The sequence below is a fragment of the Neomonachus schauinslandi genome, chromosome 2, assembly GCF_002201575.2.
Source record: "Neomonachus schauinslandi chromosome 2, ASM220157v2, whole genome shotgun sequence".
In the NCBI taxonomy this organism is placed as follows: Eukaryota; Metazoa; Chordata; class Mammalia; order Carnivora; family Phocidae; genus Neomonachus; species Neomonachus schauinslandi.
This window is the reverse complement of record NC_058404.1, coordinates 168,562,559-168,578,702: the sequence shown is the minus strand read 5'-3', so window position 1 is coordinate 168,578,702 and position 16,144 is coordinate 168,562,559. Positions and strand designations below refer to the sequence as shown.

At 39.5% G+C, this 16,144-nt stretch overlaps 1 protein-coding gene across 1 annotated transcript in view; it reads right to left on the bottom strand.

Moving 5' to 3' along the window:
- ATP8A1 (ATPase phospholipid transporting 8A1) overlaps positions 1–16,144 on the bottom strand; it is a 222,138-nt gene that overhangs the window by 81,436 nt on the left and 124,558 nt on the right. Inside the window, exons 23-24 of the mRNA XM_044912996.1 lie at positions 10,745–10,883; positions 7,608–7,672 (exon numbers count right to left, since the gene is read on the bottom strand). Of these exons, the coding sequence (XP_044768931.1) occupies positions 7,608–7,672; positions 10,745–10,883 (204 nt within the window). The remainder of the gene's footprint in view (positions 1–7,607; positions 7,673–10,744; positions 10,884–16,144) is intronic.

Genomic DNA, 16,144 nt, shown 5'->3' with positions numbered 1-16,144 from the left:
ACTGGCACAAAAACAGACACATAGATCAATGGAACAGAATAGAGAGCCCAGAAATGGACCCTCAACTCTATGGTCAACTCATCTTTGACAAAGCAGGAAAGAATGTCCAATGGAACAAAGACAGTCTCGTCAACAAATGGTGTTGGGAAAATTGGATAGCCACATGCAGAAGAATGAAACTGGACCATTTCCTTACACCACACACAAAAATAGACTCCAAATGGTTGAAAGACCTCAATGTGAGACAGGAGTCCATCAAAATCCTAAAGGAGAACACAGGCAGCAACCTCTTTGACCTCAGCCGAAGCAACTTCTTCCTAGAAACATCGCCAAAGGCAAGGGAGGCAAGGGCAAAAATGAACTATTGGGACTTCATCAAGATAAAAAGCTTTTGCAAAGCAAAGGAAACAGTCAACAAAACCAAAAGACAACCGACAGAATGGGAGAAGATATTTGCAAATGACATATCAGATAAAGGGCTAGTATCCAAAATCTATAAAGAACTCATCAAACTCAACACCCAAAGAACAAAGAATCCAATCAAGAAATGGGCAGAAGACATGAACAGACATTTTTCCAAAGAAGACATCCAAATGGCCAACAGACACATGAAAAAGTGCTCAATATCGCTCGGCATCAGGGAAATCCAAATCCAAACCTCAATGAGATACCACCTCACACCAGTCAGAATGGCTAAAATTAACAAGTCAGGAAATGACAGATGTTGGCGGGGATGCGGAGAAAGGGGAACCCTCCTACACTGTTGGTGGGAATGCAAGCTGGTGCAGCCACTCTGGAAAACTGTATGGAGGTTCCTCAAAAAGTTGAAAATAGAGCTACCATATGATCCAGCAATTGCACTACTGGGTATTTACCCCAAAGATACAAAAGTAGGGATCCGAAGGGGTACGTGCACCCCGATGTTTATAGCAGCAATGTCCACAATAGCCAAACTGTGGAAAGAGCCAAGATGTCCATCAACAGATGAATGGATAAAGAAGATGTGGTATATATATACAATGGAATATAATGCAGCCATCAAAAGGAATGAGATCTTGCCATTTGCAACGACGTGGATGGAACTGGAGGGTATTATGTTGAGTGAAATAAGTCAAACAGAGAAAGACATGTATCATATGATTTCACTGATATGAGGAATTCTTAATCTCAGGAAACAAACTGAGGGTTGCTGGAGTGGGGGGTGGGGTGGGAAGGATGGGGTGACTGGGTGATAGACACTGGGGAGGGTATGTGCTCTGGTAAGCGCTGTGAATTGTGCAAGACTGTTGAATCTCAGATCTGTACCTCTGAAACAAATAATGCAATATATGTTAAGAAAAAAAAAAAGAAGAAGAAGGAGGTAGCGGGAGGGGAAGAATGAAGCAGGGGAAATCGGAGGGATAGACGAACCATGAGAGACGATGGACTCTGAAAAACAAACAGGGTTCTAGAGGGGAGGGGGGTGGGAGGATGGGTTAGCCTGGTGGTGGGTATTGAGGAGGGCACATTCTGCATGGAGCACTGGGTGTTATGCACAAACAATGAATCATGGAACACTTCATCTAAAACTAATGATGTAATGTATGGGGATTAACATAAGAATAAAAAAAAAAAAAGAGACCAAGGTTAAGGGCATATTCCACTATAATATAGAGACTATGATATAGAGACTCAGGAGGATTGTTCTGGCAGCCACAGAGTTAATGGCTTAAGAAATTATCATCTCTTCTATCCACCCTCGACTTGACAGATGAGGATAGTGGAATCAGGATGTAGAGAGCTTTTTGTACATTTTGAAAGGCCTTAATTAGACACTGGTTGCTAAAGACAGACTGAGATTCCCTAGTTCTTAGCTCACATTTTTAGACTTTTCCAGTTTTAGCAGACAGATTTTGAACAAATCATGACAAGCTAAAGATATGAAAGAGATGTTAGAAGAATCCCTCGGATCCAGGTCACTAAGTGGAAGGGGTTTCTGAGAAGTCTGTAGGCTACTTCCTAGGCATTGCTGAGGAATTACGGGAGAGGTGCCATATACCCTTCGAGCCAGAAATTTGAAATGCCTGCCTTTGCAGACCCTTAAGGAAATGTCTCCTACCAAGAACATAATCAGAACTAATAAAGTGGTTCAAGGTAGCACAATAAAAAAATTATACAAATTACCTAAATGATCAATTTATTACAAATATCTAATAGATTCTGATCAACTTTAGATGATTCTTAATGGTGCTTATCTATGAAATTCTTATTTTCTAAACTTGGAGAAAAACATGATCAAGCTTTCTAAGAAACTCTTTTGTGGACACTGTCAATACTAGACAATAGTTGGTAGGTGACTGGGTGTCAACAGCCTCTGTGTTCTGGACAGTATGTTAGCAGCGGATGTTACTCTTGCTATGAAGGAAGCCAGGAATGGGCAGAGACAGAAATGCCAGTCAGATTTCCGTATCAGATCTGTGCAGCAAGACTTTCATTCTGTATTCTCAACTGTGGTTTGGTTTTTTACGTTTACTTAAAGGTTTTAAACAATGGTGAACAGCCATTAATTTTTCAAGAAGGGTAATTTCCACAAAATGAGAAAATTTAGAAAGCCAAATAACATTTCTTTTTGACATGAGCACAAAAATTTCTATTACTGTGATTGCCAGGAGAAAGGTTTTTCTATTTGGAAATTGAAGAGCCTCAAATAAAATATTTTACTTGGACAAGTTCAACATAAAAAAGAGAGATTCCGCTTTAAAATGTCAACAGTATTAGGAATATCTTGGTAGAAAATTTGCACAGTTCACAGCAATATGCATCACTTATGCAAAAGAAGATCTACACTTATATCCTGCTTAGAAAAAAATTAGAAGATGGGGAAATAATATATCTTTTGTAATGAAAATGACCATTACACAGAACAAATTGCAAGCTGCTAAATACTATTTTTCTACAAAATTTTATCCCATCTCTTTCTTCTATGTGCCAGGCCCTATAGTAACCATACCAGTCCTCTGCCAAGGGTAACATTCTCCTCCCTTGATGGGCAGCAAAACTGGCTCAGAGAAGTTACCTAATTTCAATTTGCCCAGAGTCCCACATTCAGAATAGGGCAGAACTGTACCATTTCATGGAATAATTTGAGTACGCTCATTAAAACTGTCACTTGATGAAACACACACAATCTATTTTCTATTACATTATTTCCTAAGATACTATGTTTCTACTAAGTTTATTACCTAAATGTTAATTATTTGTTTGTGCTGATGGAATGGCAATCCCGTATTTTATCATAATCAGTACAATTTGAACACAGAGGGTGCTTTTCTTTCCCATGACAATGAAAAATAAATAAGGGTTTATCTACAGGCATTCTAGCCCATCTAATGATTTGCTTGAAATCTTAGCTGTGGATTTTATGACATAGGATCTGAAGGAGCTATGCAAAGTGATGTTTCCTTTCCTGCTGAGAAGCAAATGAGTGCACCACAGTGGGTCTGACCCCAAACAGCCAGATTTGTAAAGTCACCACTTAACTCCCTGGGAGAAAAACCTTCCCCAGACGGCAGCGAGAGAATGCATGGCAGTGCAGAGCTGGATAAATTAGCATTAATCCATTCAGCCAGGGTTTGCCTATGATCTTCCACACCACGCGGTCGCTTGAATTGCTAAGGATCTTTCTAACTGCTCTTAAAATACCAGATAAGATCAATTACTGCTGAATTTACAACTGATACACAACTTTTTTTTTTTTTAAAGGGAAACCCTTAATTTATCATTACTCAGTGACTTAATTCTCAAATATTTCTGGAGTACTTACCATGTGGTGGGCAATTTGCTGGGCACTGATAGAGAATGGTTAACCAAAACAGACAGACATGCACCGTGCTTTCACCGAAATGGACTATTCCCTTGGGAGTCCTACCTGTGTTTGGTCCAGTAGAAATAGGTAATGCAGGGACCCTTTGGGTGTTTATCACTTATGAGTTACTGCCCTGAAACCTTCAAAATGAAAATAAATGCCCTTGTCTTAACAATCATGATGTAGTACACTGAATATTTTTGGCATTTCACTTTTCTTTTTTTCCCTTGAGATTACTATTTCTCTCACTCGATACTCAGAACACATACAGAACATGTTTATCCCAATTGGAGGAAAATTATGAAACAGATGAAAACAAAAGAAGCATAGCTATCACACCCTCCACAAGATGAAAGCTTACACGCAGACAGAAAGGATCACGTGTCAGATGAAGCATGGCTTGTCATGTGTTTGTGTCAACGTCACAGGTCTTACTCCTGACCTCTTTCAAGCGTCAGAAAAAAGCATCTATTACCTGTAACCCATGTTGCCGACACAGGCCTAAACGTCTCAGGGACTAAGGGAATGCTTCCACGGAGGTTTCTTCAATGTTGTGAACAACTGCAACCCAGTTTTGGAACCACTCCAGGGATCACTGGTGCTCCCATTCTCTGTTACCTCCCTGTGATCCTGGTCCATTGACTGTACCCCACGCCTCCCTGTTCTTCCACACTTGTCTCTGGATAGTTCCTTCTACACATCTTACCTCTTTGAGGAGGCTGATGAAGTTGTTTCCCTTGCCTGGGGAAGCGAATTCTCAAACCTGGCCCAGCATTCCCCAGTTGATCTGAGACCACCTTTCCAGGTTTAACCCGTCTGTCATTTCTTTCCAGTTTCCTCATAAACACTGTGCCATGATTAAATAATTAGGTAGCTCATCTATCCTATCACAGAGCAATTGCTATGGTAATATTGAGAAAAAAAAAGTATAAAGCAGTGTGGATAGAATGCTGTAATTTATGTTCAATAACAAAGTATGTGTGCATAGACATAGCAGAGTATCTCTGGATGAACACTTGGAAACTGGAACTGGTGGCCGTTCCTAGGGAGATAAACTGGGTCGCTTGGGTGTAAGGATGGGGGATTCACTTTTTAACACTTGTACTTACCCCTTTCTGTAACTTGAATTTTACCTTATGTGCCTACATTTATTCAAACAAAGAATACTTAAAAAAAATTATAACCTTGTGTTCAAGTTCAATGTTGCTCTTCCATGCCCCAAATATACCTTGAACTTACTTGCATAAACTTTCTGCTTCAAGTATTCCTCCATTACTCAACTTCTCACCTCTACCTAACTAAATGCCACTTACTTTAAATACTTCCCTAAGCTTCACAATATTTTCATAGCAAGATAGCTACCTTATTTACGTATCTGTTTTGTACTGTTACCTGTATGCATTTTACTTCCCTTATCATCTGTAAGCTTTTGAAGGGCAGGGCTATCACAGTTATAATTTTTCACAACATCGTAACTTGAATAAACCAAAAATTAACAATATGCGTGTAGGGAACAGAGACACTGTGAGCTATAAGGGGCAGAGTCCACTGAGTGCTTGCTTAGTGGTGTGTTCTCGGGGCTAGCAGAGGCCTACTAGATGAATAAATAAAAAGGAAAGTCTTCCAACCACAGGCTAGGATTTTTTGTTTGTTTGTTTTTTTGGTTTGTGTTTTTAGGATTAAAGCATGGTTCACAGGGCACCTGGGTGGCTCAGTTGGTTAAGCGTCTGCCTTTGACTCAGGTCATGATCCCAGGGTCCTAGAACTGAGCCCCACACCAGGCTCCCTGCGCTCAGTGGGGAGCCTGCTTCTCCCTCTCCTTCTGCTGCTCCCCCTGCTTGTGCTCTCTCTGTCAAATAAATAAATAAATAAAATCTTAAAAGAAAATAAAGCATGGTTCACAAACTGTACTTATTACTAAAGATGTGAACAACTTTCATGGTTCCAAAATCATGCATTATTCTTTAGACTACACATTTCTCGAAGGTTTCACAAGAAAGGGAAAAGGATCACAAGGATTGTTTTGAGGACAGATAAGGAACAGATCATCATTCCAATTCAAAGATCAGAAGTCAAACACTTCTCAGATGTAATTTCTGTTCTCCACCTGACTTCTAAACATTTGCCTCTTCACCATTCCTTCTATGCACTCGGCCCCTCCACTTCGCCCACATCCTTACTAATAGGTTCTTCTCGGCTCTGCTCTTTGCGTCACCGTGACTATTTTAAGCAGTTGTATAGTCACTCCCCTGTTCTGTCTTCCACCTTAAGTTACAAATAGTCACCTTTACTTTAAAATTCTTACAGGTCATTTGATCTGCATATTTTTTTTTTTGCTTAACTTCTATTTGACACTGTACACATAACAAATCTTTCCCTCTTTCCCAAATTTAACTTCATGTGATCACAGCCATGAATAAAGGACGTCCTAGGAATCTGTATTTCAGCCCAGAAGTTAGGACATTAAAAAAACAACAACATGACTTTCCTATAAGAAATGGTGAATTCATGCTGTTTAATAGGTTCTGCAGATTTTTTAAAAAATTTTTTGTTATGTTAATCACCATACATTACATCATTAGTTTTTGATGAAGTGTTCCATGATTCATTGTTTGTGCATAACACCCAGTGCTCCATGCAGAACGTGCCCTCTTTAATACCCATCACCAGGCTAACCTATCCCCCCACACCCCTCCCCTCTAGAACCCTCAGTTTGTTTTTCAGAGTCCATAGTCTCTCACGGTTCGTCTCCCCCTCCGATTTCCCCCCTTCACTCTTCCCCTCCTGCTATCTTCTTCTTTTTTTTTTTTTTCTTAACATATATTGCATTATTTGTTTCAGAGGTACAGATCTGTGATTCAACAGTCTTGCACAATTCACAGCGCTCACCATAGCACATACCCTCCCCAATGTCTATCACCCAGCCACCCCATCCCTCCCACCCCCCTGCAGATTTTTTTTTTTTAAAAGAAACAAAATCTATATTAACCCTGGAAGCTAAAGCAGATATTAAATGTTTTATTTATTTATTTAAAAGATTTTATTTATTTATTTGACAGAGAGAGAAACAGCAAGAGAGGGAACACAAGCAGGGGGAGTAGGAGAGGGAGAAGCAGGCTTCCCACTGAGCAGGGAGCCTGATGTGGGACTCGATCCCAGGACCCTGGGATCACGACCTGAGCCGAAGGCAGACGCTTAACGACTGAGCCACCCAGACGCCCCAGATATTAAATGTTTAATATACAAATTCCCAGGAAGGGAGTGCCTGCGTGGCTCAGCTGGTTAAGCATCTGCCTTTGGCTTGGGTCTTGATTCCAGAGATGGAGCCCCACATCGGGTTCCCTGGTCAGTGGGGAGTCTGTTTCTCCCTCTCCCTCTGTTCCTCCCCACCCCCCGTTTATGCTCTCTCTCTCTCTCAAATGAATAAATACAATCTTTAAAAAAGATTCCCAGGTAGATATGAACAAACCACAGTCACTCAGTAACCCCCTGACATAATGCTTTTGTAAAGCAGTTTTGTCTCACGCCATCAAGCAAATCATTTAGCAACTTGTTTTAGCTGTCGCGGACACAAAGCTGGAATCTATTTACCTCAACGTGGTTCAGAACAGTATACATTATGTTATAGCAGAACAAGAGTGAGAAGTATCTTTTAACCTAAGGAAGATCAAATATTTCCACAGCTATTTGGATATAAAATAAAATACTACAAGATGATTAAGTTATTAAAGGATTTTTTTTTTTAAAGGATAATTTTACTTACATCAAGAGAGCCTTCATTTATAACAATCATTCCCATATTCTTCCTCAAAAGTTTGCAGGAGTGTCCTATGTCCAAACATAGAGTAGATTAATTGACATCATTCATTTCTCTAGAGAAAAGTAGTGAAGATGTTAAAGTGATAATACTATAAAAACATCTAAATTTTATTTATTTTTAATCTATTTTATTAGATAAAATTAAGGTTTTATCTATTTTATTAGGACTTGATGACAGTCACCTGTTTCCAGGTTTGTAGGAAGTTAAAGAAATGCTCTTATTATTGGAGGGACACAAGGATAACATTTGGTGTGTTAAGGCTGTCTTGATAAACAAGTAGGGAAAGAGAAAGTGGTAATGATTCTCAATGTCCTGAAAACTAACAAATTTATATTGAATATCCTTCATGATGACCAACATGAGGAATAGAAGACAGGCTGATGGTTGTTTCTGGAGAAGGCGCAGGAGGGCTGTCAGAGTATCTTTTGGACCACTGATCGCACCACCATCTCCCTGCCCTTGGACTGTGGTCATGTCCTCTATGGTCGTGTCCTTTCTTGCTTTGCCGTACCTGCTGCAGGGCAAAGTCACCCACTGGTTTAACCAACTCTGCCTCCTTGGACCCATCTGTGTATAACTGAACATGGCTGGAGAAAACAAGCAAGCCCCACTGACTGGTGTTTAAAATATGACCATCACACGTAAACTAATATCATCGATACTCCTTTTGTGAGCTCATTTGATACAATGGTTTTATATACCATCTAAACACTGATATTCTGGAACTCAGATCTCCCACTTAGAGCTCTTTCCTAAACTCCAGCCTCTCACATTCCAGTGCCTGTGTAACAGCAGATGCTGAGGTACAAAACAGGCAACTCAAACTCAACAGATCCAAAAACAAGACTCTCTATCTCCTCCCAGAAAACCTGCTTCTCCTCAGTCTTCCACATTTTGGTTAATGGCAACTCCATCCTTCAGTCACTATGGCTAAAACTCCTTGGAGTTATACCTGAGTCCTTTCTTTCTCTCATGCCCTACATCTAATCTATTGGCCAATCCTTTGGGCTCCATCTTTAAAATACATACCTGTTCCAACCATTTCTCACCAGCTTCACTGTTACCACCCAGGTCCAAGTCACCACCATGCCTCACCTGGATTAATGCGAGAGCCTCTTCACTGGTCTCCCTGCTTCCACACCGGCTTCCCTTCCAGTCCATTCTCAGCCAGCCTAGTGGCCAGACTGATTGTTTTCACAGGAAAGTCAGTCCACGTCTTTCCTCTGCTCAGAACCAGCCTGTGGTTTCCCACCTCACTCAGACTAAATGCAAAGCCCTGGGAGGCCTCGTCCAACCTAGGCTCTGTTACGCTGCTGGCCTTTTCTCCTACGCTCCCTCTTTGCATTTCTGTCCTTTCCAGAACAGAAGACAGCTTTCTCTAATCATCCAAATGACAAGCTCCCTCCCTCTCCTCTCTTAGGTTGTTTCTCAAACGTCACCATCTCAGTGAGTTCTTCTTGACCTCCTGATTTAAAACTGAATCCTTCTGTGCAATGCACCGTAACCATTTGCTGTATGAATGAATCTCACTATTTTATTCTAGGAAAAGGCCCCAAAGATTATGACCCAAGACTCTAAAAGTTAAATGTTACCAGAAACCACCACCATACTCTTCACAGGAACGGTCATAATGGCTACATGCCCTGAACTATTTTCAGGATCACTTAATTTTCTTCAGATATCACTCTTTGTCACCATATAGTCTCCCTCTATCTGTAGTCATGTTTTCTGTTCAGCATATTTGTCTTTCAGGCCTCCCAACTCTAAAGCATTTTGTATTCTTGTACATCTTCTTTCCATTTGTCTCTAACAACAGTGATAATTTTTATAATCAAAATTAACCGTTTGTGTAGCTTATAGATTTATACTTCTACTAGCTAGCGTCTTTTAAAAAATAATTTTCCTCTACTACCAGCAATTTACTATAAATCTGTAGTTTTATATTTACAGAATGCTGTGATTACTAAACATTCTAAAAGGAATATTAGGTAAATGTTTCTTAATGATATTTGACAATGACTTTCTAAAAATGTGGTTTCATGTTGTAAACACCTCTGAATGGTTTCTTCAGCTTTGGGAGAGTTTTGGATGTAATTCATATCATGAATATCCAGAGGTTTATCTATGTCAGGGCTGACAGTGTTCAGGCAACCTACTATTACCGAACGTGGACGAAAAAAAAAGTGACCTTTTCTTGCATATAACTAGTATATAGTTATAGGAGGCCTCACACCAAATACTAACGTTCTTCTCAATGAGACCTCTGTTATGGACTGAATTGTGTTCCCCCTGTTTTACACGTTGAAGCCCTAACCCACATAATTTGCAGATTGGGCCTTCAAGAAGTTAGAGTTACGTGAGGTCAGAAGGCGGGTTCCTGAACCAATAGTACTGGGGCCCTTGTAAGAAAAGGAGGAGACACCAGGAGCATGCATCTACAGAGGAGAGGCCAGCTGAGGACGCAGCAGGAAGGTGGCCACTGCAAGCCAGGAAGAGAAGCTTCGGGAAAAGCCAAACCTGCTGACACCTGATCTTGGACTTCCAGCTTCCAGAACTGTGAGAAAATAAATTTCTGCTGTTGAACCCACACCATCTCTAGTATGTTGCTATGGCAGCATGAGCTACCTAATAAAATCTCTTTGTGAAAAATGAATTAACTGCAGGATGAATGAAAACTGGCAACCTTCTTACTTCCCATCCCAGAAATAACCTGTGTTCACATAAACTAGTGCTAATACACAAGTGTGCCCTAATCCCAACCTCCAGACGTTTACAGGCAACTGCAGAGATCTTATCTACATGTGTCAATTATGGCTGGGAGGTGGGGGTAGGCAGAGATACAAAGGTGAGAGAGGGTTATTTTGTGGTTATAAGAGCTAAGGTTTGGCTGTATGCACAACCACTGCAAATGTAAAGGGGCACTGGGGCCGTAAGTAAATAGAGAAGCCCAATAATATTACAAATACGGAAATCTTACAAAACCCAATCTTTCAGATCTTGAAATCCCTCAAATTTATCTTCCAAAACATGTCAGCATGTTAAAAAGCATCACAATTTAAAGCTTGAATGAGGTGAATTACCAATGTTAATGGCGGTTTCTTGCTTGTCCCCTGTAAGGATCCAGATTTTGATGTCTGCTTTCATGAGAGTTTCTATAGTTTCAGGCACTTGATCTTGTAATTTATCCTCAATGGCTGTAGCTCCAAGTAGCTGAAGATTCTGGGGAAAAGGAGTGGAAAAACTGTTAAGAAAAAAACCAGTTTAGATTCTTTAAGAATTGAACTGTATATGTCTTTCAATCAGAGACTAAACGGTAATACATAGACTTTGATATAAATTCCAACTATTCCATTGAGTTTTCTCTTAAGGATCCCTGACTTTGATCCAGTACTTTGGCATGAACTATGCTATCTTACTCCTCTCTACCTAGGTAGGGGACGGATTCGTACAAAAACAAAAATACAACAAAAAGCCATATAGAAGGAGGAAATCAAAAGGGAGTTAAAGAGGAGCAGGCAGCTACTGAAAAATAGCAAAAACAAAAACTATGGAAGTTGATCAGAGCAAAGAAGCAATCTTGCTGCCCTGTTTGAAAAAGAGTAAGAATAAATGCTTATTAAAAAAAGAAAGAATGCTGAGATAATTAAATTGTAATTTGATGCGTGTCATAAAGCGTACACATATCATACAACTCGAAATGCCGAGGGAGAGAGAAATAAACCAAGAGATAGCATCTGTGTCTGTAAGAAAGAACAGGTTGGGCACTTTTAACATGGCTCCATATTTAGGTAGTGGAAGCCCAGAGTCCGTTAAAGATGGCATCTTTCATACAAGACTGAACACAATCAATATGCTCTGCAGGAAGCTCTTCTAATTGCTCACCAGGAAGAAGAATGGTTTCTGCTCTCATCTTCCTAAATGGAGGAAAAAGAGAACAACTTTTTGATTGTTAGGGAAACCTGGCTCACCACATAGATGGAGGCAGTGGTTTTTGGTCCTAAATACATAGGAATGCACAGTGACAAACTAAGTCACAATCAACTGATTCTTGGATTTTTCCCTGTAACCTAACCACCAAGATGATCCACCCCAACGTTTATCCTTCTAATCAAGTTTTTTTCCCTTCTTGCCTTCGTTTTTTATTTAAAACATCAGGCAAAGACCATATAGATACAAGGGAAATCAAGTGCTAAGGAGAGTGTCCAAGTTGGTAATAACAAAGAAAGCATTCCATTTTCTCTCTTCCTTCTAACATTAAGTTCCATTCACTATTTGCCAAAGTGTAAGTCTAAAATTAGTCCTAAGTCTTGGTACACATGGAAAATATATGCAAATACACATGAGTAAGTGAGAGAGAGTTTATGAATGTATTAGTTAGGAATGCTTTTGGCTATAATAGAAAAAATCTAACGATGGCTTAAATAAAGATTTTGTTTTCCTTCCGTAAGTAGTATTGGGACAGGCAGTTGTGGGCATTAGATTCACTCTGCATGTCTCTCTGAACATCTCAAGGTGGCGGCCACAGCTGTAATTAGCACTGCCACACCTGAAGACAAAAGTAAGGGGTTAATGCCAACTGTACCCATCTCTTATTTGAAAGCAAAAGTATTTCTAAAAGTCCTTTGCAGATTTCCAAATATGGCCATATTTCATTATTGATATTTACATGACCATTCTTAACTATTAGTACTTAGCTTTTCCAGCCTCAGTAATGGGCAAGACGGAAGAGGGATGGGAATGGGTGTTAAATAAGCCTGCCAATAGTCTCTATCACAGTGCTTACAGATGGGCATGCATATGTATTAGTGTTTATGTACACATGTGTTTATGTATGCATGTATGTTTATAGGTACATACAACACATCTTCCGCTACTTTGCCTGGAGAAACTTGGCTCATCTTGCAAGGCCAAACTCAAAAGTTACTGCTTCTTTGAAGTTTTACTTCTAAAACACGTTTTCCCCTCTGCAGCGCCCTGATAGAACTTTGCTCATCTTTAGACATCTTAATTTATCATATTCAGATTAACTATTCAAACGTACAACTGATAGCTTTGTTCAGGAGTAGGGACCATGTCTTGTTCATTTTTATACTACATCTCCAGAACACTGACAGTCAGCATTCAGTGTTTGTTGAGTTAGTGAAAGTGAGGGAATGACAAAAACAAAAAACAAAAAATCCAAAATCTAAATGTTATAAAGTATTGCAGCAATCTAGACCATATTCTTTTCAGTATACTCCAAATAAGTTTTATAGCTATTAGATTCACTTGATGCATGACTTCTTAGTTTATAATACATAAGACAGGAAGGCAAATTCCCTTCTTGAAGGAGATAGTATTATTTTATTATCTTTAATGGGAAGCAGATTTGAAATCTATCATAACCTGATGAATAATTATCATCAAGAAGTTCAAGAATGAAAAGGAAGAACAGTTCAGCAACAACTATGCCAACATCACAATTGCTGTATTTCAGCATTTAGACAATGATTCTATCCCCATTCGTTCAGCTACTTTTGGGGCATCTGCAGCTAAATCATCCTGGCCCCCATCCCAGGGAAGATCAGAATATAGCTGGTTCAAATGTCAAATATTCCACAGAAGGCATAAGGTTTTTTAATGATCACAAGGATCGTTCAGTAATACAAGCTCTCAAAATTTTCCGACCTAAAAATTTATTTTTTTTGCGATGTCTCACAAAACTCTGAGGTAAGTAGATAACGGGAGAGCCAAGATGTGAACACATTCACTAGAAATACATAAACAAGTATATTTGTGTATCTTGTAGCTCTAAGGGGAGAAATGAGCTCAGGAAGTATAAAGATATACATTACCATGCACAAATCTAGTAAAAATAAACTGACTGCATTGAAGCCATATTTGAAGGAAGGAAAGCACCTGGTTTGCACAAGTAAAAAAGAAATATTTTTTAAACCAGGTAAAAATAATATAAAGGACTAAAGAGGTAGGGCCAGTGATGTATATGCTCAAAGTCGACAAGCAGGCTAACTTGGGGAGTTTGGGTGACTATGATAACAGGAATTTCTAAAAAGGGTGATGAAACAGTTCTGAATATTCAGCAAAATTGCAGTGGGTCTATTTTGAAGCCTACAGAGGAAAAACTGTGTTCTCAAGCCTGCTAATCTTCCTTTTATCCTAAAAACTCCTTGGGTACAGCACTTACTAATTTTAGTGGAAGGCTCTGCAGCCTCCTTTCCTTTGGCCCTGGTGTCATTATTGTGAGATTAAGATCTTGAGTGATAGGCTGTTCTGCCCCTGGAAATTAATATCTTTAGCTACACAATGACCACTAGAAAAAAAATTTGAACTTTGCGTGTTTTCCTGATCATAATACAGGAGTGTTTAAGCCGTAATCAATTTCATCCCAAACATGTATTACTTTACACAGATGGCCACTAATGGGCACTATGGGAATTACATATTCAGCAAGTGTTGAAACGTGATAAAATTCCCATGGCATTTATGGAATTAAAAAAAAAAAACCTCAAACACTAATTTTACTTTCAAAATGTCACTATGCCAAAAGTTATGAAGGTTTCAGGTTGATGACTCTTCGACATAATGTAGATTTAATTATCATTGAAAAATCATGAAATAATATTTATTCACCTAGTAAAGCCCTCAAGCATCTAATTTTCTCTTTCAGATGTTCATAATGTATGCAGAATTTTTAAAAAGTCATAGAAATGTAAAATTTCTACCCTAGTAAAGATAAAAGGCTTCATGCAGTGTATTTAAAAACTATATGATAAAATGTATTATGATGGATTTAGAAATTATGTTTTTCCCAGTACATGTATATTTTGCTAAATAACAGAACCTCAAAATGACTTATTTCCATATTAGCAAATGTTTGGTTAGTACTTAGATTATTTTGTATTTTTACAAAGTCTGTGATAATATTTCTAAATAATAAAAAGTATAATAATTAAACTCATATCAATTTGGGTTTCAGATTACAACATGGACTATTTGGCAGAAGTTTCTTTAAAGCAAAGAAAGAATGTCGGTAAGCAAAGTTTTCCTACTGGAATAAGTATGAGCAACATTTGGTAACCTCTATTTCAATATGAAATAAGACTGTGAGCAGGAAGATGAAGAAATATTTCCCTACTAGAGAAAATGTATCAAACACTGCCAAGTGCTTTACATTTATTAATTCAGTTAATAGTTTTGGGGAGGTTGAGTAAACTATCCAAGGTCAAACAGAGGTTCAGCTGAGCTACCATGGTAAGAACAAAACCCCAGGAATCAACACCCAAAGACAGCAAATGAGAAGTAAAACTGATTAAACGAAAGTTAGAATTTTATTCAAATCATTTTAAGTTTTTAAATATTTGTTTCTGTTCTTCAGTCTTTGGTAGTAACTTTGTTTCTCTGAATCGGTTTCAGACTTGGTCCTGAGCCACTCCTGCGGAGTGTACCTATTTCCCCGTTTCCACCTACAGGCTCCGGAGGCACATCTGGGGACTGGCTCCTCTCCACACACACTGGCCTGCACCCATTCTTTCACAGATACACTCTGAGCAGGTAGTTCTCGGCAAAACGGTGGGATCCAACAATGAGTTCCTTCCTCTGGGCAATCTACATTTTTGAATGTACCAGTAGAGATTCTTCTTGGGATTCCCCCTAGCTTTCTGATTGTACCTCCTTTCCTTTTACTGGTGTCTGTTTCTCCTAGACCCCAGCTGCCTGGCTAGCATCAAGGCCCAAGTAAGTAGCCATGGGACCAGGAACCTCGAGTGGTGGTTGTCAGTCACCTGAAGGGCTTAGGACACACACATCACTAGGCCCCAAACCCAGAATTTCTCGCTGAGTAGGTCTGAGGTGAGACCCGGAAATATGCACCGGTAATGGTGCTAAGGGCCTGAGGACCGAGCTCTAACAACTGCGTAGGTAGAGCAAGGTTGACAAAATGCTCCTGTAAGAGCACAGAGGGCAAGTATTTTAGGGTTTGAGGGCTGTGCATTCTCTGCTGCAACAACTTAAACCCTGCAAAATGGCATGAAAACAGCCAAAGACTGTGTAAACAAGTGGTTGTAGTTGTGTTCCAATAAAACTTTATTTACAGAACCAGGCAGTGGGTGCATCTGGCTGTTGTGCCGGAGTTTGCAGGCCCTCCTCTGCAGAATGCCTGCCTGACTGCTCTGGATATTTCCCTGTCCAAATCTTACCCTTCTTTAGCATGGCCTCAGAATCCTCTGGACCCAGTTCTCTCTCCTTGCAATCCCCAACCACAGACAAAATCTCTTAAATGTAAGACAGGGCTACCATCAGAGAAAAATAGTGTTCTTCCCAAATAATATTACCATATGCTATACACGATCTTAAACGTAAACAAAACATTTTTTTGTGGGTACAAAAGAGACGCACAGGGAAAGGATCTCCTCTTTAGCCTGGGTGGCTCCAAGATCCAGTCCAACATGAGGTAACACTTGACCTTAAATCTTAAATGAAGA